At 41.2% G+C, this 27,835-nt stretch overlaps 1 protein-coding gene across 1 annotated transcript; it reads right to left on the bottom strand. All coding sequences in view use genetic code 11, as the record gives it.

The window, feature by feature from the left end:
* Positions 1-2,123: 2,123 nt before the first annotated feature.
* Positions 2,124-27,012, bottom strand: EGR_04793 (Laminin subunit gamma-3; the record flags this gene model as incomplete). Its single annotated transcript, XM_024494042.1, has 24 exons — positions 2,124-2,455; positions 3,228-3,462; positions 4,804-5,006; positions 5,883-6,120; positions 8,182-8,371; positions 8,556-8,693; positions 9,194-9,384; positions 12,150-12,256; positions 12,364-12,589; positions 13,490-13,750; positions 16,069-16,387; positions 16,863-16,980; positions 19,787-19,990; positions 20,109-20,291; positions 20,414-20,515; positions 20,663-20,758; positions 20,838-20,959; positions 21,031-21,138; positions 21,220-21,538; positions 22,077-22,261; positions 22,497-22,627; positions 22,832-23,133; positions 23,175-23,290; positions 26,549-27,012. 24 exons carry the CDS (start codon positions 27,010-27,012, stop codon positions 2,124-2,126), a joined length of 4,890 nt encoding a protein of 1,629 aa, XP_024351607.1.
* Between the last annotated feature and the right edge of the window lie 823 nt (positions 27,013-27,835).

Here is a 27,835-nt window from a genome sequence, read left to right as displayed (position 1 = left end):
GCCGGATTGCACAGGTTAATAATGCAGCATAGATCTTGACATTTGAGGGACAAATTTTATGATTAGTACGAAGCTATTGCTCTGATCAAGACTTGTCAGTTTTCTGACTAAGCGCATACAATTGCCGGTTTCAAAATCAAATATTATCGAGCCACCCAATACTCCTTGTCCATGTGTATACAAAGCGTGTCAGCTCCAACTTCGCCACATTCGGGAGTGACATTCCGATAGAATCCCCGACAGTTTTGCTTTGCAACTGCGACCAAGGTGCATGTGTACCCTCATTACCCAGTCATGCTATTTAGAGTAACGAGGAGCAGAGGGTTACGCCCACTTTATCGCAAGCATGTGATTATCCTAATCATCCGTAAGAACGTTGAGGAACACTGTTTTTGTCTCCAAACAAAAAGTGACCCACCAAGGTGCTTAACGCCTTTGAGGTAGAATTTTGCAATCAGGGAAACTCTTAGCATACAAGCATAGTCCCGCTGAGTGGCATGTCTATGTTAAATGGATGAGTGCTCCTGCTAATCAACCCTATAAAGGATGATTTAGTTCAGTGGAAATATGCACGCGAGGCCTTTCAAATGCCTAAGTTATAAATAGTACGAAGCACATGAATGCATTCCACTGGCATTGCGTGCACCTGGAATCTGCCTCCCATTGTGCCTGACGAGCAGCACAACGGTTAAAAAGTATTGTTGTATTCTGCAATAAACCGTGTGTTCCCTATTCGTGTAATTGTTACAGGAAGAGGTGGTGGCAATAAGTTAGGATTAGCTCTATCGACGACTCAAGTGAGGATCATTTCACCGTACTTAACTAACTTATTATGCTCTTTTGCATTCAATTGAGACGGAAATGGAATCATTGACTATAGTTGCGAAGATTATCATTTCCCTTCTCAAATTCCCTAAAGCTTTCCCTCTGATTCCACGTGGTTGTCCCAGATGGCAAATTTTCACTCGGGGTCAAACCAGATGCACATTTAAAATGACCCAAAGGATTTACCTACCTGGAATGAAATGAGATGTTACAGGGTAAATATGAAGAATTTGCGATTTGCATATCAAGATTTTTGCAGAATTTTGCAATACTAAAAGACATTCGTCCCTGATTCCCTCTTTGAATATTTATCAAACCAAATCGGAAAACTGAGCATTAAATGACAATTTTTTCAAACTTCTTGGAGGTCAGTAGGCGTTATTCTATCAGGTGACCGTAGAGGCCGTGGGACCACAAGGAACTATTACAACTGCGCCACGATTATGCTTCTTTGTCCCATACCACAATCACTGTCTATCATCCTTTCCTTCCGCCTCCCGTCCGAACGTAGACATTTCGCATCTTTCTCAAGTGGTAACATGAGTCTACGCTACCGGTGAAGCCCAGTAGTGGTAGTATTATCTGATTGAATGGCTCAAAATGAGTAGTGACCATTTAATTCATGCTCACTCGACGGCTGCAGCATCTTTATCCGGAAGTAAGCGAAGAGAATGCAATGATGGGGCAGTCTAATTTTTGCAACAGAAGAACGAGAGAATGGGTTGCCTCAAATTGTGCTTATTGAAAACTCAGCATTTTCACTTCAAAGCCCCGCTTTCCCTGATTAACCAACTTTACCTTAATTTCGATGATGAGGGCGACTGTTTAACATAGGTGTATCGAGCGCCGCTAAAATCCAAATAATTCCAGACTGTGCTTGCATACTTGCTTTGAAAACATAATGATGGCACTGGACTCGATAAGTCCGTTCCGTATTCACATTTATTATCGAGGAAATACTGAGGAACTAGAGGAATTATGACGATTGGAATGCAAATTGTATCCCTAAATCAACCGGATTTCTCATAACATGCTTACAGGGACTATTGCGACGGCTTCCCATGTAGTCCAGAATAAAACAAAAGACTAAAAAATACATGCTCAGTAGGAATGTATTAGCCTACAGACACGATTTATTAGAAAGCAGATCATAAAGCTGGATTCCTCAGGGCTTTATACATTAGCGAAGTTGAAAATCATAGATCAAAGCACAAAACGTAGATATAATCACGTCCAGAATTAAAAATAAAGTGTCAAGATTGATGCAAAAAGACCGAACTCGAACCCAGACGTAGAGCTTAGACACCAAAAGCAGCACCGGAAGCTGTGGAGTTGTCGGTAGATCGCTTTTTCCTACGACGGCTGCCCTCAATGTGTTTTCCGGAGTAGAAGCACCTCTGGTGGTTCAGCATAGGCAGCAGCTCGAGCAGCCGCTTGAGGTGCTTTGTGTTGGCAGCGAACTCCTTCAGCTCGTAGTCTCGGATGTACTCTAATTCGGCTACACGGGAGAAGTTTATCTTGCGCAGGTGATCAATCCTCTCGGCTATCTTCATATTTTCTGCCTCCTCTTTTATCTCCTTGAAGCGAGCTGCACCGTCGCCCTCGTAGCCATTGTTCGGACTTGTTTTGGCTGAAAGCGATTGGTGGGGATTTTCAACTGTTGAAATTCCTCTTGAAATCACTTAATAGTATAACTTAACTAGGTCACTTTTTGGAGCATGATTTTGCTCAATGAGGTGTCTACAAATTCATAATTCACCGTTTTGTCTTTTCTGTAATCAAAGTGAATTAATGACTAATTTGTTAGGTTAGAATTCATTCATAGCTTCAGCTGATCTTAGAAATACAAACCACTCTCACACAACATATACCGAGAATTGGACTACTAATTGAGAACACAACGCCTAACTCAAAGTTCTCAGTATGAATATTAAATAAGGTGGCTACGGTTCTGAAAGGCAACTTAGTGCTTTTAGAGGTTCTTACGAGTGGTAGATGGCAACCTAGCAACGTGTCTCGTATCTACTCTAAGGTAACACTTTTACACAGAGAGAATGTGTCACAGCTTTGCGACAGCACACACCTTTTTTCTTCGGAAAAGTGACGCTTGAAGTCTGAGGAAGAAAATCTGCCATTTTTGAAGCCAGATTAATCCCAGAAAGTGGTTAATTTTCTAGAAATGGCCTGACTAATCAAAATGATCCTTTCCCAAACACATTTCACTTCTAACATTCAATAGCATATCATACCGAACTTAAGCACTAAAAACTGCAATGTTGCCAGTCGGAATTGAGCTATGAAATATCTGAAAAGTGTTGGACAGACTATTAAAAGCGAACTCGCCCACACGAGATGCAGATAGTCAGTGAACACCTCAGTAAGCAGAATGCGTCCGAAATTACTTATTTTGTCTTTCAACTCCTTCATTTTGTTGAGCAGAGCATCAATGTCCTTGCTCAGTTGGCTAACATCGTTGCTGGCCCTTTTGCCGAGTTCGACCACCACTTCTGCCTGCGGCCTTACCGCGTCTAACACATCGGAACTACTCTTGAACTCGTACTGCACCTGGCTGTATAGGTCGTCCTCCTCCTCCTGCTTCTTGCTGAGCGCATTTGTCTCCTCAATCTGCTTCACCACCTACAGGGGAGAAACACCGCATCAGCTTAACACGGTACTCATTAAGACTGCTATGCCTAAGTTCGGAATTGAGGCAATTTGGGAAATTTGAAAGTATGCCCTCATTTGCTACAAAGTTAGTCAATGCGAATTAACTAACGCCAGCCCGGACCGGCTGACTAATTAGAGAGTAGTACAAAATGCTAATATCTATGTGGTTGAATGTCGACTTCTGCAGTAGGCCACAAACACTAAAATAATACCCACCACTGCTTTTTCCGTGATAATGAGACAAGTGGTGTCAGTTGTGTGGACTTTGACCGCATTAAGTAGCTCTGTTAGCAGTGGCACACATATACACGCATTAGTCCTTACATAAAACTGTTTGATTTGCCGGTGAACTTCATCATGATGTGTTCGGAAGAGCCTTTTATGCCTAAATTTAGAATACTCTTGCCGATACAATCCGTGATTACTCTCCAAGGTAAAACACAAATGTGGTCTCAAATTCTTACTTTATCCATGTTTTTATAGTCACATACTAACACAGTCAGTATTTGGGTGATTTCTACGACTTGAGACATGACTGCTTGTTCTCGAAAGGTGACAAGCGCATTTTGAGGAAACCAACTTAAGTATAGCCAAAACCCAGGTCAGCTCATTATCAAAATACATGTTTCAGACGACGAGATGTGGTCACAAGGTCAAAACGAAAGCGTAGCATGCATTCCCTACTTTTGTGCCGAGGGTAGACCAGACAAAACCACAACCACCGACTCCGGAAACCAGGTCGCAGCATGGATACGTCTGCCCACCCAGCAGCACTGACAGCCTTACGATGAGAATTAACACATGCACCCAATTAATTCACCTAATAGCCGGAGAGGTCAAACAAGCCTCCAGTGTCGACGTCTTTGGAGGCGTAAGTACCACCGCGCTGAGACGTCCTTCACCCGCCATTTACACTTAAGCATACAAGGCGTCTGAGCCCATATGCGATAACAACCTCTGTTTGTTAAATGAAATGCAGTATCAACGAACAAAAACTGAAAGAATCGGTAGGCATTGCCGACCTTTTGATGATAAGAGTGTAATGTTTCCGCTTTCGTGGCATATTACTGATAGTGAAGGTATTCCATTAAGTGAGGGACTCAATTTAGTGTCTGGAAATATTTCATTTGATGTTAAATGTGTATAGCAAATGCAACACGGCAAACAAACTTGCTAAGAAATGACGTGTCATTTCTTTCAGTGGCGCAAACCAGGTAGGTACTGGGTAGATTTAAGGAATGCACTAAAAAACGGCTTAAAAAACATTTTGTAGTAAGGACTCTTTCGGGTACAAAGGACGAAATCCCTTACATCATCCTTCAGATTCTTGATTTTGTCGTCGTAAAAAGCTACAGTTGTCTGTAAGACTTGAGCTGCATTGAGAGCATCATCAACTTGAACATGGATGCCTTGAATCTGTCTGTCGATTTTTTCGAGGTCCTCGCTGATCTCCGTGCCAATAACACTCATCGCCTCCAACTCCTGTTTGGTGCGGCCGACATAGGCATCGAAATCTGCAAGAGTACAAGACGTTTATTGCCCCTCATTGATGCATGCAAATGAACGCATATTTTGTGTTAAAAAGTGAAAGTGGGTGAAAATGGGATTTGGTTTACATGGCTGCACAGATGTGCAAGCCGCTCGAATCGGCTATGCTACGTCATTGATGTAACCATGGTAACAGACATGAATAATGTAGCACTGCTTAGGTGGATTTGGTTTTTTTCGTCTAAAAATGTGGGGTTGGGATACCACTCTGTCTAGCGCTTCATTAAACACTAGGTAAATTTCAACACCACACTACACACCGAAGAGCACACTGGCGTAGTCGATCGTAGAGGCACAAGGCCCACCCATGCAATAGAAGCTAACGTGGCAAGTTTTGCAGCTTGCAGTATGTTGAGGTCAAAAAAGCAAACACCTTACATGGAATGGCACTTGAAGGTGTGCAATGTTTAGACCGATGAACAATCGCACGCATCACTGATTTCATCATTTCAATAAAGACCCTGTGCCAAGAGGAGTTTCTAACAAGGTCATTCCATCCTCATGTAATACATAAATGTGAGAAATAATGACTACCCCACCAGTAAGAGTACCCAAAACATTGTTACTTTGGGAAATTGAACTAATTGCAAACCCTGTTGGCTTAATAAAAAAATTCATCGAAGTATCTAGAACAATCGAATGCCAGTAATCGCCCAGTTTTGGATACAGGATAACTATTGACAGTGGAAAAAGGTTCCTGGTGAATTTGAGATAACAAAAAATTGACTATTTATTCGCCATAATGGATTAGGTTCCATGGCATCTCGACTAGCAGGAGCATTTATTACTGACTGAGTGAGGGTACAGGAACCACCATAGTCAATTCATTTGAATAATTGTACCTGTGAGATCCTCTAGTTGCTGCTTAGCATCCCTCACAGCCTTTCGGGCGGTTTGAACGGCTGTTTCGGATTTATTGAGCAGGTGTTTGAGGCGCTCTACAATTCGTGCCTTTTCCTCTGCCACCGGCGTCTGTCTGGCCAGGGCGGCTATCAGACGATCCCGACCTCGCCGCATTTTCTCAATGTGATCCTCAATCACGCTCGTCTCAGTCTCAAGCATTATTTTCAAATCGCGAGACTAAATTTGGGGTTAAAAACAAATCATATAAGTGGCAGAGATCACGAGGAAAGGTAATTTACTTTGGATGCTTTCTGATAAAGTGTATGTAGAAGTGTTGGATTTTGTCAGAAGAAATGTTATGAGCTTTGCCAGCACCAGAAAAATCAAGCTGTTGCATTGATAATCTACTAATGTATTTTTGAAGCTCTCTAGTATATCAACTTCCTACGAGATGACATCACTTGGGTCTGGAGTAAATTCTCTAATCCTGGTAAGAGTGGAAACAAAGCGAAAAAGCGATTAACGAATGAAGAGGTGAAATGAAAGTCAAAAGGCGACTTGAAATACCTCTAGATTAGAAATAAATGCGAATGAAAAGGCATTGATGGATTTGCAGGTAGGTTATCATGACCGCCGACCTAGTCGCCGCAGCGATTAACAGGCTTGATGAAGTGTACCCGAGATAGAAACAAATGACACAAAACATAAATTAGCCACAGCGTTTCGAAAAAAAAAACCATAGCTACGTGGAATGACAGCAAAACTATTAATCAAACTATGCCAAACTGTGCTATGTCGATTTGAGGGATGGATAGTCTACGTAAAGGGCTTCTTAAGCGTTTAAGTTCATTGCTTAGATACTTTACTTGTGAAAGGCTATAAAATAATGGGAGGGAAATCATGTTTCTTCGGTCATCATTAGCGCTTCACCCTGAATCCCATGAAATTTGACTGTATAATCAACCAATCTATGGCAAAATTGATGGCGTCTTATCGAACTGCTTGTAGATTGCCTATTTTATTCCTAAGTGAAATATACCATGCATCAGTAAGGCCTGACTTCATTTTATGTCTGCTGTCATATCTTTATGCAAGCACCGTAAGATGCCCCAGCAAGGCAGAATTTATGGGGGTTTCGCATCTGTCAGCAGTAGCTGTTTTGACTGTTGGATTTTCCTAGTTTGGTAGTTAGACTGATTGTTACGACACCCCAAACCATGCCAATAGTGCATATCATAGAATAAAAACTGCATCAAAGTAGCCTCACTCATCAAAGCTGAACAAGTAGTCGATCAGAGCACCTATGAATTTGTTTCGAAATGGACGGTTTGGCTTGATTTGCTATGGCGCTGAGTTCAAAGTGTAAATTGCGTCTATCGTGAGGAATCGCGATTATGAGTAAGAGGAGGCAAGTGGCTGCCAGTAAACTAAGATCTTAGTTCAAAGTGTATCCAACACTTTCATATTTGCATTTTTTATGCGCAGTCGGAACAGAGGACTCATTTGCAGCTCATTTTCGTTAAATGACTGAGTTATCGTCTTCCCATTTTCAAAGGATAAATACAGAACCGATTTGGTGAGAAATATGCTTCCAAACTCGCCAAACTGTACAAATCATCACCAATCCAGAAGATTAAATTCAACGATCCGATTAAAGCGTGGCCAGTTTATCTCATGGAGCCATCAAATTTGGGAACTTATTAAGTCTATTGTCTTGAAATGGCCATAAAATAAGAAAATGGGATTTAAGATGCTAATTTTAAACCGAAAAAGCATTCCCCGGTTAAAAAAAAAGAATTAAAACATCTTTTTAGCGATAATCGTTCGGCCAATAGGCACTCAACAAAGGTTTACACAAAAGCTACAGCATCGCCCCACTTGTCGCTAAAATAACGGAGTACTTAAAACACTTGCCTTGTTTACCTCCTGATGACATGGAGTGACGCTGGGCAAGTCAATAAAAGTAATTTATTCTTCAAAAAACAATGATAAATAATAAATTATCACTCAGACAGTACCAGCATCCACAACGTCAACAGTCGGTAAACAATGGAGAGACAGAAAGGTTATGTGGATAGCCTAAAGCCACACACCTTGCACGAAGTTGAGGCTTTAAGCTTTTGTAAAAGGGGTTCAATGGAGTTAAACGATCACATTTGCTAAATTCGGGCCTTTTAATTGACAACTTTAAAAAATTTAGCGTTTACAGGCATTCATGGATCATCAGTAGATTTTGAATGCTAAATCCTCACAAACTTCATTGAAAAACATGCATTATAGTAGGGAAAATTGATTTACCTTATTGAGAGATGCAGTCCAGTCCTCAAGGATTTCTTCCAACCTGGACTGCTCAGCACTCACGTCTGGCACCTTCTTCAAAGTATCAAATAGTTTTGTCAATCGCTGACGTTGCTCCAAAGTTAGGAACTGCACGTGGTCAATCTTGCCTTTGAGAGAGCCCTTCTGGACCGCCATAACTTCCTTCAATCTAAGGGACAATGTCACCTCACAGTTTAGCTTTCGTAATGTCGCAGCCACCAAAAAAGTGGTAAGGGTTACCAAACAAGATCACTGCAAGTTAGTTTGAAATGTTATTCTGACTAACTACACTGAAGGTACCAGCATTTAAAGCTATCCCAAAAACACGTAAAAAGGCAAAGGTAAAAGTGCACCTGCTAAGTTCCGAATTGAGTCGTTCAAAAGCTTTGTGAGTACTTTGCCCCAGTTTATCAGCATCGAATTCAATAAAACGAAGGATTGTGTCAATATCTTGGACTGTCTTTCGCAGTTTGGAAGCCTCTTCTTTGAGACTGAAATGCAATTTACAACAAACCCATTGAACGTGCACCAGACAGAAAGTAGTTTTGAAGGCATGCATATTTAGTAATTCATGAAAATTCAAGTAGTTTATTTCCGATAATATCAAGGTAAAATTTAATGGCTGATAACGAAGCTTGTGTTGGATTTCACTTCGTATCAATACCTTCATTACCGTGCAGTTTTTAAGGTAATGGATGTAAAATTTTTTGTGTACCCATAGTCAGGAACAGCATTTAAAGCCGGTGGTCTTGTTCGATCGTGCGTTACCTTTTTTCCCTTGGGATGTATAAATTATATTCGCTTCATTTGTAAAAAAAGAAGTGATAGAAATCCGTCGAAATTAAAAAATGACAATCGGTCTGCTTTGGGGTAAGATAAAAAGTGCATCATGGAAAATTGGTGAATAAGGGGTCATCTATTACAGAGGAAATTGAAGGTAAATCTGAGTGAAATAGGGGATTTTATGGGAGAATTTATAAACAGAACCCACGGTTTGACAGTTTCGGTTGCATTGTGCACTTGTTCGGTCAGAGTGCTGTCTCTATTTACGGAGGCACCCACTTTCTCAGCGAAACTATCCAGTTCTCGTTGACCCACTGTTTTGATCCGCTCGTCTAGTTTGCCCAGATTGCGTTTCAACGAGTCCAATCGTTGCGGTAGATCCGGACGCATGCATGAGGGCTGTTGGCGATGCAGATTTTTCATTAAATGCAACATTACAACCACACCCGTTTGATGCCACTGAATTACTTTAAGTGGAAAAAGTGGCCACACTTAAGCCATTATCTCTCCATATCTTCTAACAGTACAAACCGTGCAGTAATTAGGAGGATTATCGTATTCCAAATTTCACTTGTCTCTGCAGGTAATTTTTGAGTAACAAATCTACTGCAGTCATGATCCTATTTAAGCATTTTCAAATCCAAACTAAAGTTGGCTTCTGACGAAAAAATACCCTGCATTAGTACCAGAGGGCTTAAAAGGTAAACATATAGACTAAATTACAACATTCAAGTCAGGCTCATAGTCCCTTTGAAAATAGGAAAAAATAAAACATTATCCGGAACTGCATTAAAATTCATTGCTAATAGATGCGCTTTACCAACAGATTTGATTGACCAAAAAGGTGTCGAAAGTGAAATAGTAAAACTAAGATTGGAGCCATTCCTGGAATAATGAGCCGTTCCGTACTGAAGTAACCACTTTGCATGGTCATGTACTTCCGTCACCTTCAAATTCTTGATGCTTAAAAATCGCAAGTCAACACTGTAAATTGCCGACTTGACATGAGCGGAAGGTTCCCTGAGTGTAAGTTTTATTGGCTTAGATCTTGTCTCGCAAATTTCCTGACGGACAAAAATGTCAACATTTTTTCGCATTTTGGGCATTAAACCAGTGGTACAGTTATGGACAAGGGCACTTTTCATGCCTCGTAGTTCATTTAAAATATGAATTTTCGCCCACCAGATTCGCCATCAAAGTTCCTCTATAATGAAAATCTGAGACTATCTCAGGTGTAATATTTTTTTGAGGTACACTGTGTGATCTGGTCGAATTGCACACTGTTTGTGCTTACCCAAGAATGCTTTAAATGCATTTCTGAAACACGGGGAAATGTATTTCACTCTTTTGCCGCTTGAAAACTTTTGTTTTGCAAGAAGTCTTACCCCAACATCCCTATTTAAACATCTTATGGCGATGACGATGATGACAGCAAAAGGGCAATAGAATTTCCATAATTGTGCAGAGTGGGGACTTAAGCAAGTACAGTTTAGCCACTGCTAATGGAAAGACAATGGGTTAAAGGAAGCGTTGCCTTGGTCGGATGGACGGATTGTTGATGCGTTCTCGAAACTTTTATGCTAATCTCAAGGTCATAAAGGCAAGACTAAATTCTCACTACTTCCTTATCTCTGGCAAAGTGTGCGGACAAACGAAGCAAAAAATTATGTAAGGTAGCTGCTGGTTTTTTAAATATTTTTTAGCAAGTTAAAACAAGCACCACCTACCTGCAAGATGGTGTCACTGCCGTTTCCATTAAAATATGTTGGGCAAATTTACTTCATTTCATTAAAAAAACTGAAGAAAGTGAACTGTTTTACAATTTTAAAATAACAATCCACGCCAACATTGTCTTGCTGAGGGCGGGAAAAAGCTATGTTGTCAACAGGATTATCTGCCATGGAAGGTCAAGGAGATGTTGATCCAGAATAAGACTCCTCCAAGGAATTTGTCATACATCATTTTTGACATAAACACATTCCCCTCAATTCATCCCACGACCTGTAGCTGGCCCAGTAGGGGTTGTAAGTGGGTCGAGGGCTGGCGATTTGCAGGTTAGTTGTTTTGCTCCAGTTATCTAGCAAACTCATTACCCCAAAATCGTACATGCATCCTCAAATCAGGCGATCAAGAGCGCTTGATTGACACCGAACACTTGCTATGCCCATTTGGGCTTGGCGATCTATCTATATACCCACTACTGATGTAAAATTGCAATCCAATTAGCAATATGTCAGCCTACGTGAGCTGACAAGCAAATCACGTGTGAATGGGAAACGGGTTGACCTGTCGTTTACTGAGGTAGGGAGACCGGACTGGTCACGAGGTGAGACTGCCGCTCTCCGCATAAATAGCATCGGCAACAACAACAACAAGTTGAAGTTCGGAATACCCATTAAATTATGTTCACCCGAACCCATACACCGACCAAATGTAAGACAGGGCTGAATGTGCCAAATGGCTGTTAATGAATTGCATCCCTCGCGAAAACTGAGTCGCGCCGAATTTTGGCGAGTATCGTCTTACACAATTAAAGTCCACCTAATAATTTTTTTTCCAAACAATTCTACGAATGCTGAATAATTAGAGTAGGTTAAATTTGTGAAACTTCTGCAAAGATTTTGAGTACTACTACGACAGTATTTTGAGCTTCCCAAAATGTTGTCTTAAATGTATCTCAATCTATCTCAAAAAGTAAAGTGAAATAAAAATACGTATATCCATTCAAACATCGATAGCCTAAGAAATAACGATTCAGAAATTGTCCTGTTGAGACCAGCGACCCGTATTTCCACTACCGGGATATTACTAACAAAATTAATCAAGCCTGAATTTGAGGTTTGAGTTTTGAAGTAAATCCGTGCTGCTGAATTGGGTGGACGAAGAAGAGAGGTTGAGGACCTCCTCCATTAAAGTTGTAGTGCCAAAATGTACCACCTGTGGGATCATTCGAAGATTTACAAAAATAGAGCTGAAGCGTTGTTAAAAGAAAATTGGAAGGTAAAACCTTGATAAAGAGACAGCAATTGTAGTGCTACTTAATAAAACATTAGACCTATTAAGCCAGACGAATATTTTAACAGTGGAAGAAGATATCATGAGGGGAAGCACTTTAGCTTCAGAAGTCTTAATTAAGAGGAGTCAAAGGGGTCTCTTGAGCTAACCTTATGCATTGCGTATTCCTCCAACTCCCTGGTAAGGTCTGATGCACGTTTCAGGAGCTCTTCAGCCGTAGCCTCCAGATGTTCGGCATTTGTGATAGCAGAACTGACTGAATAAATAAAAGACAAAAATAGAGGAGTTGTATCCTCTCTTTCTAATCGCAACAAGCATTTGAGGAAGTGATATTCGCCTTTGTATTGACATTTGGAAACCTACCAAGACTGTTCTGCAAAACAGCATTGTAGGCTTCTTGAACGGTTTTGTTGAGCTTTTTCATTTGCTCGTAGAGTTTGGAAGTGTCGCCGCTGTCATCAAGATCGGGACCATCACCGCTGCCAAATACTTCCGATAGCTTCTTCTGCAGCTCGTGGACGTGTTTTTGCACAAGGCCATAGCAAGGCGGACAGGGCAGACAGCCCGCGCTGAGGTCGTAGCGATTTTCCTGTGAAAAATATTGTACTTCTTACTATAGTAAGGTGTTTTTTTTGCAATAATGACAGTGCAGTGCTCTTCTTGCAGCCTCACCCAAGCCGTCGAATGCACCTTCACACGTTTTATTAACAATCGCTGATGGTGGCATTAAGAGGAATATCTTTTGATGCATATTTGAAGGACGACCCCCATGGGCGTGGGGATAAGGACCAGTGTCATTCCGTCCCCGAATCAGTAAATGGTGTAATCAAATACAAACGGCTTGAGAAAATAAGTTGGCGTTAAAATCAGTTTTATGTACAAAGAACAAGCATGGAGGTGTTGCTAATCGGAACTAGTAAATAGTCTGACAGTGATATTCGCGGCTGAAATCTGGAGGAAATTTATTATTTGGTTTCATTCATGAGAGAAATATATTACCTGGTAGTACATATTAACGCCCACATCTCAGAGTACTGGTTGAAAGGGTAAGCCTTCATTTGTTAAAAATAAGTTTACTACTTAAAATTTTCTTGAAACCTGTTTTGAAGAGGATTATAATGAGTTTCAAGTCACTTGATGTTGCTGAAGATTGATTACTACACAGAGTCTGGAAAGTGCAATGAGGACGTGGGGCCTATTTGAGAGGTCACAATGAAATCTTGTTCCCTATCATGGTTAATGGAAGCCAAAAAAGAACGTTCCTACTTTCATCTAAAAGGACTTTTATTGTTATCAATTCTCATTCGATGTACTCAGCCAAAACCACAATAAGCTAAGCACAACGAAAATGCTGTCTAAATTAATCACTATCCTCAAATTACACCTTCAGTTTCGCTATTTACGTTGCATGAATTACCGCGTACGATGCCAAATTTTGTTGATGCACCCTCGTCTATTCTGCGTGTTCATAAAATGGACTGCGGCTCACCTCGCACTGGTCGCACTTCTTCCCAATGGCGAATGATCGGCAGGAACACTGTCCATTGGGGTTGCACTGGCGGTGGGTGGATCCGTAGGGGTGACATCCGCAGTCCTGACAGCCCACGCCCGTGGTGAGGTTGAAGTAGCCCGGCAAACACTCATCACACGTCCGACCCGTCGTAAAGGGCAGGCAGTTACACTGGCCCGTGTAGGGTTCGCACGACTCCACCTTGGAACCCCTTGGACTGCAGCCACACTCCGTGCAGCCCTGCAATACATACAATAACAATCGTTCTTGTGAATAAGAAATGATAACCGAGTTGGAGTGAGGAATAAGCGCAGCTATACCTAAGAACTACTTAATCAGGAGGAATTTTCAGTCTCTGAACTTATTAACAACTTATGTAACACTTTATAAAACAAAAAACATATTAAGGTAGGTTTATTTTGGAAGATTTTAGAAACGCTTCGGAATGCTCAAATACATGACGTGGATATTGACAGTGGCTAATTTGAAGAGAGCCGAGGCGGCCACTGGCGTGGAACAATTCACGCCGAGGAGAAGGAATGAAGCAATTGGCCCTGATTTTCGTCGTCCCAGAAAGCACCCAAACAGGGCACGCCTTCTCCACTCCGCAGCCACTCCTTACGGGGGGAGGGGGGAAGGGGCGCATGGGAGTGCGTGTGTGCGCCCAGGCGCGCGTTTCCTTACAAGGCCGCCTTTGGGGACATCTAACTCAGAATAGGGTCACCCCAAAACACGCTAGTTTACTTTAGCATTTGAGATTGTTAGGAGATTGCAACTTGTCTGGCTGTACTGCAAGGGGAACAGAAGAGATTTCAAGTGGTAGGATAGATGCATGTTATGTACTTGGTCAAGGGAACGAGTCCACGCCTTAATTCCATTAGTAATCTAAGGTCCGTTATACCAAAAAGTTATTTTAGGATGATGATGGGGTGAAAGGAAAATAAAGAAATCATGAATAAAAATAGAATTCTCTCCTTCAACATTCTTACAACAAATTTACGGAGAAATAAACTCACTTAATCCAAAAATGATCCGTTTAAAACACAACCCCATAGACTAGTTTGTCGTAGTACATGCGCATGTTTTACAAGACGCCGATGAGACTACTCAGCTAATTGTCCAGTTGATGATGCATCCAACTCTAATTACTTACTAAAAAATCCAGGGTTATCACCAATGGCCAAAAATGTTAATCATCCCCTGCTTGACTCCCTACTGATAATCCTGAGATTTCCCCAGTAATCGTTTCGCATCTCCTCAATACCTGCACAACAAATAAACCGTGTTCAATTTTCCTTTTTTTCAGTTTACGAGTTAAACCACGCAATCCTTGAGTTACTCCCTGTATTCACCTGATCTACCGTAAATCGCTACCCTACCTGACTGATTAATCTCCACACATTTCCTCTGGAAAGTAGGTACTTCAAAGCTGAATACAAAAGTAGATTCATTTATCCATCGATTGTACAAGTGCGGTTGATTCATTTGACCACCGTACTTCATTCAATTGCATTCTTCATGTTCGTGCGAACATCACAGTACATCAAAGCCACCGAAATGTAATAGAATGGGGTGATTATCCTTTGTATTGGAGTATTATTGTTACTACGCCCTAGAATTTGTTTTTAGTGCGTCTAAATAACATCATGAGACAGTTTAAACGTGTTTATCGAATCAGTTATACCTTATAGTACTCAATGAAAAAAAGTAGACTGGTAAATTAAAATCACGAAATTTGGGTTTTGAAATTTTTTTGCAAACTTTGGCCGAGGAATATTACACCACTCATTGGAAATTTGAAATAAGCAGTTTTGAAGCAGGCGTAAGGCAAGTACCGAATACTTGGCATTCACAACTTCCCTGCTTCATGCTCTCAAAACCCTTAATCCAGCTTATTCCAGTTCAGACAAAGGTTATTCTGAGGGCTGTCGGTAAGACTCGCCTTATCAAAGCATATTACATGGTATTGCTTTGTCAAGCTACAACAGGAGTGCGTTAAGTTCTTCTCTGAATCGTAGTCATATTCAGCTAGCTTCCCCTCTTTCTTCAGGCACCAGCAGCCAAGTTTACCTCCTTCTAGCCCACTGGTTATGCGTAGGGCCCAAGGGTTTATGCAAATGGGTGGAAGTCATGGAGAGCTAAGGCTACGCATGTAAAATGTACACTCTGGATCGACAGTGAGTTAAAATGCTTTTGCATAATCAAGTTTAGTTTCTTTATCAGTCACTGCCTCCCAACACTTGCCTGATAATGATGGTGTGTTTACACCTAGCGTAAACGAAACAACACCCCATAAAACTGCATTGCAAACTCGCCATTTTCCAATAAAAATCAAATTTTTCACGGTAGGAAGAAAAACAGTTAATGCGTTTGGTAAAGGGTGTGATACATCGGATCATTTCGAACTATGTATTGCTCTTGGGAAAAGCAAAATAATAGGACCTGGTTTCCGGTATAAACTAATACATTTACCTCTTCATGCACACATTACTCACTAAGAGTATGAATGCATATCCCAACCGTCTAGAATGAGGGACAGAGGGAGGGAAGCTACCAACCTTGCCGGATTCGAGACCATAGAAACCATCGCGGCAGCGATCACAGCGGAGTCCAGTGACGCCAGGTTTGCATGGGCACTGACCGGTCTCCTCATCGCAAATACCGAGGGTGCCCTCGACTCCGGGCATGGCGAGGGTACCCCGAGGGTCGCAGTAGCAGGGTTGGCAGCCTCGCGCGTACGTTGTCTCCGTCTCACCACTACCCTCCATCGGAGCGCCCTCCTCTGCCTTCTTTACGTTGCGCCGATAACCCAGCAGGCACTTCTCGCAGTGATCGCCCGCAGTTCCAAATAGACACTTCTGGCAGACCCCCGTTTTGCTTAATGTTGGATATTTTACAAGTGTGTCATTCAACCACTCTTGTGTGAAGCAATTTATTTTAGATTGGTATTTTATTTGAGAGGCGGAATGCTAAATGCCAGGTTATTGACACGTGGGCACCTGAATGTCGACAGCCAAACCATATTTGCTGCTACCCTGCAACCAGAGATTATCAGGTCTGCTCAGCTCATGCGTTTATACTTTTGCAATTAACTTAGTTCAGTTCCATTAAATTAAATGCTAACTTGTTTTCAAATTTGAAATATAATCTGGTGCACCTAAATTTTGTGAAATATAGAGTTCCAGCTTTAAATAGTATTCTCCAGACCTAGAAGTCATTGAATAATTACCTCAAGTGAAAAAGACTTCAATTTGATACTTCCTCTTATTAATATTTGTAGAAACACTGAGGCTGTTCTTTAGGACTGAGTATAGAAATGGGGCAGTGTGAGGGATGGGAATGCGGGACTTACGGGTCACAGTTGCCGGTGGCTCGCAAATCCGTGTTATTTGAGCAATCGCAGGGGTGACAGGGAATTCCGTTCACGGGGTCACCAAAGAAGTTCTCTGCGCATCTTTCACAACGATCACCTATTCATAAAATAAGAGACTGTCTGTTAGAACGCCACCGGTTGTACCTTTGGCCGAGTATTCATCGAGGGCCGAAAGATCACCGAATGAGATAAACTACCAAAAAGTTTCATTCCATGCGCTCCACACACAAAATTCAACACAATAGTACTATCGCTCACTCAAAGCTACAAAAAATTCTCATATTATGAAAGCTGCACTTTGCATCAATCGGAATATGTAAGCTGCAATGACCCAAGCAGAATTTTAAGAACAAGTAGTTCTGACAACTGGCTGACCTTATTTAAGAAAATGCAAAAATAATTATAATTTATCAGTTGCGAGAATTATACGATTCCAGCGAAGGGGGTTTGGTAAAAAGAGCGCATTGTAATTACCAACTTAGTGATCATAGTTGATGGGATAATTGCTGTTTACACCAAACAGAGTGGAGCCCTCTCTTTTACGAGAACTACCGTCTGTCACCTATTTTAGTCAACTACTTTTACTTGGTGGGAATATCCTTCCTAATTGCTCAAATTGGTTCCTATTTTCCTTGGTAAGTAAGCGCTCAGAACAGTTTGCCACTATTATTTACTGAGGAGCCATAAAAACACCGAATGAGGGATTTCATGATCACCAATTAGCATCTACCATCAATTTTCTCCAGAAGGTCAGGACTACATTCACCACGACTAATTAAAAGACTTTAAACTTATTGGGTTGCAATCCGTATGATTAAATAGAGTTATTGGTTTGTGAACAACACCTAGGAAAAGAGGCCCATCTCATCCATAAATATTGACGGTGGCGTAATTCGAAATGTCATAGAATACACAATTATTACCCATTTTTTTGTGTCTTTAAACAGAAAGGAAAGGGTTCCGTTCGAGTAAGTGAAAAAATGCCACTTCGAAATCGCTCTTAATCACTTGACCTGAATGGTATTATCAACCCGACTTCCTTTCAACCCTTCTGGCATGAACATAGTAGAAAACGTGTTGATTTGGCAAATATGAGCAAGACCTATAGAAAAAGTTTTTGTCTACTAAAACCATATCGTATTAAATATATAGAAATGAGTGAACAGTCGAAAAAGGGGCTAGAGAATTGAACATACAGATCACCGATAAATAAAATAAATGACGATTTTTCTACTGAACGACCCTAGCATGCAAATTTAAGTAAGGTTCTAACTAATGGCCAATGAGTTTCCTGTCCTTACAAACTTTAAAAGTGTTATTCGTCGTTACATGAAAGATGGAAAGCGCAAAGCAGAACACGAAGGCATTATGCAATGCTTGCGTTTCTGTACCAAGCATTGGTTAGGTAAATAAGACAAGGAATCCGTGCTTATGCGACTGAACAGACGCCTCCTTTGTGAGTTTGCATGCGCGTCAATTAATCACTTCTAGCCAAATCCATCGAACCTGGTGGATTTTTTGCCCAAATTGCAGGCCCCGCGGCTTTATTGCGAAGCTGAGACACCCGAACTATTGCTATGCATCAGGCAGTCCAAAGCACCAACGTTTTGTTCTGTTTGAACCAAATAGAATTTAAACTAATGCTATGCTGGGAGGAAGTGGGAGGAAACAAAACAGACCATCAAAGTTTGTTTTTCCCCATGTAACTTTCGATTTGGGTAAACGTTTTCTAGCTTCTGTTCTGCCCACCCCGATAACTGCCCCAGTTTTACACAACGGATTTGATGTTTTTCAGCAGAAAACTGTAAAATGCCTTCCTGCTTGTACCGAAGTGAAATGGAGAGGCGAAATAAAATTCAAAGACATCGGTACATGCCTTATGAAGCTAATAAAAATAACCTTTTGCAACATAATCAGAAATGCTATCAGTAATGGTTTCACTTTAAGAACGCTGATTATAATGCAGAGGCTGTTTTTCTCTTCACCTTCGCAATCCCTTTTCCTTCACACAAACAAACACGGGAATTGTTGGGTTGCTATATTTACCGGCGCGAGTGCGTTAGTTTGGTTTTAAGGCAACCTATATCCGCGCAAAAAAGCAAGATGACTTTAATAATATGAGCAGTTTGATCTAGGCGTTTAGAAGTTGCCCGTTTTAATTAAACTAAAAGCGTTGGAAAGAATGGCAACCTGATGTGTGCCGAACGATTACCTGACAAAAAGGCCTCCTTAAATACTCCCTAACACACGAAAATGGGGAAGAGGGATTCAATGAAAACTCCTCATTAAAATTAAATTCGAATTAGCAAAAAAAGTGTTCAACCATCTTGCATTTAGATTGGAAATTGGAAAAACCTTTTGGTACAGTCGAGGGTACAGCTTTGGTGAGGAAACGGTATGAATTTGAGCGGAGGCGTCTCGTAGATGCTGGATAAAATTAAATCACCCCAGGTCATTTATTTGCCGTAGGACCAACAATCAGAATGCAAACTTTCACGGGAAGTAGATACGAAGTCACGTCACTCTGAAAAAAATGGCCAAAATCATTCAACAGACCTTCAGCTAATCAGATTGTTAAAACGTCACCAACAGTAACATTTATTGACCTCCGTAATTTACAATAGCAAGTAATGGTCGAGTCATTGGAGTTATTTCAACCGGATGTCTTCTCTTCAATTAGTGACTGGAGCTGTTTAAGAGGAGAAAATATTGCATCACATGTCCAAAAATCCACTGATATATATCAACCACAATAAAAACTTCATTGTTTAACACAGCTGAACAAATACAACACCAAATAAACAAAAACACTTCCCATTTTGAGTAGAAAGCGCTAGATCAACATGAAATGGTTATTTTTAATCGCTTGGTAGATAAAAATAGAGCTTTGATAAGATTTTCACCTGTCATATTATTTGGGCAGTCAACGCAAACTACGACGTGCTTGTCCAGAGGGAGAAATGTTTCCACACACTTGGCACTATGGGGACATGGACAAGGTTTGCAAGCATCTTTGGTGCCAGAGGGAGCAGACGCGTTGCCATAGTAACCATCGGCGCAGCGATCGCAGAAGAGGCCACCTGTATTGTGCTGACATTCGCATTTACCTGATCGGATCGGAAAAGGAAGAACATACATCATTTGAACAGAAGCGCACGTCTACCTAAATTATTAAAAGTAGCATTAATTGTAGTAAAGGCGAGCATTCGTTCAGGAATAATGGACCTGTTTCAGGGTCGCAGATTTCGGAGTTATTGTTGCAGGTGCAGGGGATGCATATAGCTGTGGTAGTACCACCGATCGGCTCACGTCGATAGCCCTGTACACACTGTTCGCAACTTGGACCGGTGTAACCTTGTGGACATTGGCAAATTTCCTTTCGGATATCTTTTTGAGGATCAAGCCACACTGAAAAGACAATAACACGAGCGATGAGTCTGAATTAGACACCTATTGGAACCTCACTAAATCTGTAATTACTAAATAGTGGTAGCAGTAGCATTGAGAAAGTAGGCTAGACCATTACTAACCTCCACTGGGACAGAATGGACAATCATTTGGTCTTTCTCGGCAGAGACATTCAAGTTCTCCTTTGTAGTTTTGCGTGCACCCAATATCCAAAGTCTTTTTGTCTGAAAAATACATTTAAAGTTGCAGGTATTTGTAGAGAAATGCATAATTTACAAAATAGTCCCTCCGAAACTTCGACGGTAGTCTAAATTCATGCAGAGGAAGAGGTCACCAAACGTATTGACAAATGACTATGGTAATCGACTTACCCTGTTTAAAGCAGACGGAACAGGGAATAGTTCCATTGGGACAGCTAAAAATGGCCTTTTTCTCCTCCTCAAGTGCTTTTAGTTCGCTCTCTTCCACTAGAAGAAACGAAGTGAGCAATGGTGAGACAATAGAATTCGTGGTTAACTTTACCCTCAGGGTTAGAGTAGAACTCACTTGGTACAACATTTCCACTGATCTCGCGTCCCAGTGTACACTCTGATGAGTGGCCACTACAGAAGCACTGTTTGCAACCAAGGGGATCGTTGTCCATCATTCCAAATGTACCCGGTTTGCATCTTAAGCAGGCGCAATCAATTGTGATATTCGTTTCAGGAATATACCTACTTATGCTTAATAAGTAGCATACTTGTCACACTTCCTGCCAATGACATTGGCCTTACAATTGCATTCACCAGTGTAGGGATCACATTGGGGTTGATTGTTTAAGCTTCCACCAGCGTTGCAATTACAAGGTCTAGAAAATTCGTTGAATACAGATTAGTATGGGTTAGAGGTGTAAAAGGTATCAATGAGATGGCATAAGCGATGAACTCACTGGCAGCCACTGGAGGTGAAAGAATGGTGGTCGGGAAGGCAGTGATCACAGCGTTTGCCCCCAACGCCCGGTTTGCATTTGCACTGTCCGTCGGTGGAGCACTTATCCTCTCCACCCTCCAGCGTTCCCATAGGATCACAACCACAGGGGAGACAGACGGAGGGTCGGTCGGGGTCGGGATAGTGGCTAGGTAGACAGGTCTCACAGTGTTTTCCTACCGTGTTGTTGCCGCAACCAATGCAGATCCCACCCGATCCCGTTGTCCGGTATTCGGCCTCGTCGAACTCACAGTGTTCGGAGTTGCCGTTGCACTCGCAGGCTTAAACAAGAGTAAGACGTCACCTCAGGATGATTTTATTTATCCAATAAGGCATTTTAATTGCTCATATTTCACTTAGTTGGCTAACAAGAGTGGTTCAATATAAAACAACGAAGGCCTCATATTCGGTCTTGATCTGAAAGAAACTCCAAAACTCGCGCTGTTTATCTGAAACTGATAATCGCTAAGCAGAAGGATTTCCTTTTGGGGCGACAGTACTCAGTCTTAGTTAGGTCTCCGGTTATTTCTATTAATGCATTAAGTTTAAAGCTGTTAAGTCATGGCGTTTTCGGGCCAGAGTTCAGTCTGGAACCTAAATTTACTCTTAAGAAAACTTGATCGTGCTCCAAAAAAACATTTAAAAGCCTAAGTCATTCAATTCGTAATTTTTTTAAACAAGAGTATTTAGGGAAGGTCTCTTTGCTTCTGGTCTCTGGTCGTCTTGGTTCTGTATGAAAATCAAGGATAGAGGAAATTGAGAGGGTAGTACTCCGGCTGCACTGCATGAGAAGAGAGAGCAGGAGAGAAGTTAGAACACCTTTGCAAGCGTGAGGATTGTCGGGTGTAGCCTGATGCCAAGGCGCATCTACATATCCGGGCGCGCAGCGCTCGCAGTTGTCGCCGGCGGTGTGGTGGGCAGGATCGCAGACGCACACCAACTTGGGGTTTGGACCGTAACTCCCCACGGGGCGACAGTCGTTACCGTGGCCGTTGCACATGCATCTGGTTGTAAGGGAACGTACTTTATAGACAGAAGAAATAACAGAGATGACGAGCATATCATCTTTTTTCAAACCTAACTATATCTACGCAATTGAAGTAAGCTTAATTTTTCAGACGTCATAGTTCTTGAAGCAATGGCAGAGGCCGGATTTTCATCCTCAGTAGTTGGCGTCAGTAATAATGTACGGGGTTAAAAGCATGGCGCTAAATAGTCAAGAATAAGAGGCGTACTTACCGACCACCGACGGTAAACTTTCGAATGGCGAAATAGTAGGTCAAGAGGGTGTCACTTTCCGCATTAGCTTCATCACCGAAGGTGTGCATCTTCTGTAGCTCCACTTTTATTTGACTAGCCGTGCTCCAATCCTAATTTTTAGGAAAATAAGCATCCATCCATACAGTCCCATTTGAGCAAGTATCCCAACATGTTTTGATTCCTTCTAGTATGGCAAATCGAGGGTTCAACCCAAATCAAAGCAGGTGCAATATCTACCCATATCGGTGCCTCTACAACCTCACTAGACTTTTAATTAAGAATACCCAGGAGCCTGTGCTGGCTAACTCACTAACCTGAAGTATAGGATTATGGAAGAAGTCGTCGGTGCCGGGTCGGCCGTTGATGACGGAGAAGACGACCTCGCCGTCGTAAAGCGGCTGGAGGGTAGAGTACTCCTCGCGGCAGATGACATCATCGGGCCGAGAGAAGGTCGGCATGGGTTCGTAGGTCATGTTGAAGTATGTTAAGCAGTTGCTGGAGAAGTAGGCCCACGGCGTCCAAGGTGCTTCGTCGTCCACCTTTTTGTAAATCACCATTGCGTGAGGCCGCGGCGACTTGAACTGGAGGTACACGTAGTTCACGTAGAATTTGGTGCCTTTGGGAAAATAGAACGATTGCACAAATCCCATTACTGACGCGATTGCCAAAAGGCACCGTTTTTTGAGAGATTCAACAATAGTGTTGGACCGTATAATGCTACAATATCCGCCTTAAGGCCGGCAGCAGCAATGTGGTTTTGTCGACGAAGGCAGCTTGTTACTCAAAAGATCCCGTACCACATTAAAACAGAATATTCCCTAAATTTTGTGAAGTTATTATGACTGGTTCACCTATTTTTATTGCCTAAATGTTTATCCAAACTGCCGCAGTTGTTAGTCTTAGCACAAAACAATAAAAAAGTAGAAAAACAAAATTTTTCCTAGTGCTTATGGCACAGTAGTCAACATCACTGGAGGCAATGTTGAGTTAGTTCACAAATTTCCAAGAGTTGACAATGACGGTAATGCTATGCTCATAAAACTATTTGATAGGCAAAAAAAATTCGCGAAAAATTTGCCCACCTAAAAAGGTGTCCAAAAACACTGCTTAAAAGTGAGAAAGCGTATATAAAGTCGCATTACAGCAGGAAAAAGTGATTTTGTCGAGTATGATATATTAATGATCAAATTGAGATTTAGTTTTACGCTAAATCGTCCCTGGTTTAAATACACGAAAGCAAAGCATGTACATTTCCTAAATAGAACACGAATGCTGCACGCGAAATTCATGATGGTACACGGGGAAATTAATAATGAAGTAAATTTTCACAGACCAAATTGCCTTTCCTGGCAAGTAGGAGAGCAGCATGACGCCACATCAACAGGTGCATCCACTACACATCAGTGCTCAGTCGTATTTACTGTAAATGATGGCGAAGGCAACATCTGACATTCAAATCCAACGTAAATAATCAAAATTCACCAAGGGAAGTCGAAAATAAGCCTCGTGTTTTGCAGATAAGTTAGAGAGTGCCACTACTGTTTTTGGGACTACATCAATGAAAAGCCAACAACAGAAGGCAAGTCTGTGCACCGGATAAACTTCCTCTCTTGCCTTTTAAGTCCATACCTTCAGAAATAAAAACATACCCTTAGAATTCTCCTTAAAATAGCCCTCAAAACCTCAGCCCCGTTTTCCCACAGCGTGATGCAAGTGGTGGCAACCCAATGATACCTTGGACACTGAGCCTAAGTATACCTATTCTACAATAAGATCTTTTGTGAATCCACTTAAAAACTGCTGGACTTTGGTAGTTTATCAGGGAATATAAAACGAGTAAACCGACTGACTCAACACGATATGCTAGATTGATAATAATTTAAAATAAATTACGGGAAAATTACTATATTCCAGAAGGTGAGGATTATATTTGAAGCATTCTCACGCACTAAAGCCAGCGCATATTTACGTGTTTCCTCCTTATGAAATCAAACAACAAATTGTCTGGAATGCACCAAAAATGACATAACCAAGTCTTTAGTGATTTGAAAAAACAAACAACAAGATTTCTTGTCTTTAACCATGTTTTGCCTTAGAACGTGGGATTATTTACACTGTAAAGCCCTACACTTGAAATATGGGAATATCCGCCAAGTTTATAAATTTGGCCCGGGCCGCAGAAGTCGCGTGGCATCGCCTTGCGACCTAGTTGATGGAAGTCGACTGATTTACGCGATCGAAAGGGGGATGACAGCACTGATAAAGCTGTTGTAAACCCAAAGAATTGTGGACAAGTGATTCATTTAATGGTATCAAGTTATGAATATTCAAAGAGTAGTTTATATAGAATTTGCAGCATAGTCCAGTGCTTTATATACCAGTTTTTTCTTTAGCCTTTGACCTTTCCCATTCGCTTGTATAGCTGAATAAGACCATTGTAAAAATTTAACAAGTTTTCATCAAATTCGAGACAAACATTTTCCATTACAATATCTCGATCTTGACACCTCTGTTTATATGGGAGTGAGGTCCTAGCACTTCAAGACCACGCTAGCATATACTTTCGTATTTATTTTTGTGGTGTGAATCCACTGAATTAAAAAGTAACCTTAAAAGCCAAGCTAATAAACATTCTAATGATTAGTCACAATGGACTTTCACAAAAGACGGTTTCTTTTCACTAATTTAACTACAGCAATTTCCTAGGGTTTAAAAAACGTGTTCCATAGAGATATAGAACTTCCACTACCCAACATGCTAAGGAATCGCTAAAAAAAGCTGCGTAAATCCACACGTTTGTATAGAAACTGAAGTGTCCGTGGACCCAGAGGCTGAGGCCCGCGAGTCTTTACTGTTTATGTATGTTTATGTGCTAAAGGACCCTGTAACTATGTGCACACCCCACAGTTGCTTTTCTCATTTCAGTCTCCACCCCTCACACACCACCTTAGACCCTTTATGTCCGGAATGGGCGTAAACATTTGAGATGACCAGGAGAGTTAACTGTTGTCAAGTGCCAGATGTCAGTTACGTACGAGCGCACAAACACGTGCGCGATTTCGTCAGCATGAGATTTACATCGCATAACCTCTAACAAGTGCAATGTTTACTGTCTCCCAGGGTCGGAGGTCAGATTTAAGCTAATGATATCTCGAAAAGTAGTAGAATACGGCAGTCATTTTAAGGTTACGTTAAACTACGAAGCTCCCTCTGCAATCAATGGGCACGATGAGTAGCACCTTTTTCATTTGAATGCTATAAGGTAGCATAAACTCAAATGTGACATAAAAACCACATTAATAGGCAGAAAAACAGTTATCCAACCTTTTAATGAAATGTTTGAACTATATCTTCGAGTAAAAATCAAGATATAGACAAAAACCGAATAAATAATTTAAAAAAAGACTAGGTTTCTTAAAAAAGCTACCATAAACTAGCTATTCTTAGGTGTAGGAGATATTTTGAAGAGTTCAGAATATTTAAGAACAATCATTCAAAAAACATGTAAAAAGACAACATGGATACAATGTACTGTAAGCCATAAAACGCGGCGTTAATCTAAAGTGTCGTGGTTTAAAACTGCATTAAGGCAACATAGAATAAAAATGATTTGCCAGTCATTCCTCTTTTAGATTTGCAGCTATTCGTGGCCACGTAAAAAATCAATGTTTGGAGCTGCAGCTCCGGGTATAATCAAGTAAACAGTTTCATTAGAAGCAATATCACCGGCGACAAATAGGAGTTATTTACCTCTTGGTACCTAGCAAAGTGGTTTTGCGGCATAAACTAAAACATGTGAATTCTGCTGAGTGCAACTGACTATGATCAAAACTATACCTATTTAGAACCCATCATAATGGTAAACAAACTAAAGAATACAAAATGTAAATTACCCGAGTCAGCGGCTGCATCAAATGCCTCAGAGCAGTTAACACGCAGTTTCTTCACTCAATTATATTTAAAAAGAACCAAATAAAAGGAGCCTGGGTTAGTTTTTAATGTATATGAAGAAGTATAATGGAATAACGTACGAAACATATAAAGCTGGATTCTCAGTCATGATTGTAAGCATTAAAACCCAATAACCGAGACCAAACGTACCCAGATCAATTGTTAATGTCACTGGTTTCTCAAAATGAAGGTTTGGGTTCTCATCCATTGTTTCAGATTGCCACCAATTATTTTGATTCCTATCTGTCATAAAGCTAGCATCATGACTTTCGCTAGGATTTCTTGCATCACAGTATTGACACCGGCTAGGCATTGCCGCGTTCGACATGTGAATACAAAATTTTTGTCTTCTTGCAATGCCACAGGTATTTGAGGCGTTTACTAAACGGCCCGCTGCGGCACTAATGAATGGCGGGTAGCAGAACACCGGTTTCCCGTATTCGTCAACACAAGATCCTGCGGACCCCTCCAATAATGTGGGTTCCTGCTGTAAGGATGCCCTGATAAAACATAGTATTGCTAATAATGCGGGATATTTCTCCATTTACAAAGATTGCTGACAGTTTAAAATGACGCAAAACAAATTGCCGCTTACACTGCTTGGAAAGATTAAACAAACCTAAGGTCAATGGTTCCATAAATTTTTATCCAAATCTTGGCTTGAAACAAACAAAAGCTCGTGCAAAAGATATTTATGCATTTTAAAGTTAAACCCAATCTTTAAATTACAAGGTTTTTAATGAAGAAAAGCCTTACCGAAATTATTAATAACAACTCATTTGTAGGATATTGAGTACCCCCCAAACTAGTGCTAATTGGCGTTTTAAGAGTTTTCGTAGTTGGTTTTGCAATTAAATTGCCCTTTTTTAGAATCAAAAAAGCCCAGTACAAGAATCAAATCAATTTCCAAAATATAACATTTGACAAACGATCTAGCCGACCTGATCCAAAGATGGATAATATCGCATCATGGCACACCAGGTCGCTTATTTGGTTTTATCAGACTACAATACGCAGTGCTACTTTGTAGAGTGGCCAGGGTTCTATTATTTCCTACCGTTGAGAACTGAGTGTTTGATGATTTTACAACCACCCTCTAACGTAGCGTCCGAGACTTCCCTGAAGACGAAAGGAAACACAATACCCGGGTAGAATGTATGTTCAGCACAAAGAAGGTGTTTGGGGTATTGGCATGGCTTGAAAGGCCAGCCCACCTAGCCAGGTACTAGAGGGCTAATTCAAAGTACAAAAGTCGGGCCTCACCAATACCGAGGGATAAACCACTATCGTGTTACATAGCTTCCCTCCTCTTGTGAGTGTCGTCTCCGGCGCTCCCGCAGGTCAACCTCCCACGTCATCCATTACAA

Source organism: Echinococcus granulosus (assembly GCF_000524195.1).
Source record: "Echinococcus granulosus chromosome Unknown EG_S00031, whole genome shotgun sequence".
NCBI lineage: Eukaryota > Metazoa > Platyhelminthes > Cestoda > Cyclophyllidea > Taeniidae > Echinococcus > Echinococcus granulosus.
The sequence above is the reverse complement of the archived record's forward strand: the minus strand, read 5'-3'. Positions and strand labels throughout refer to the sequence as shown.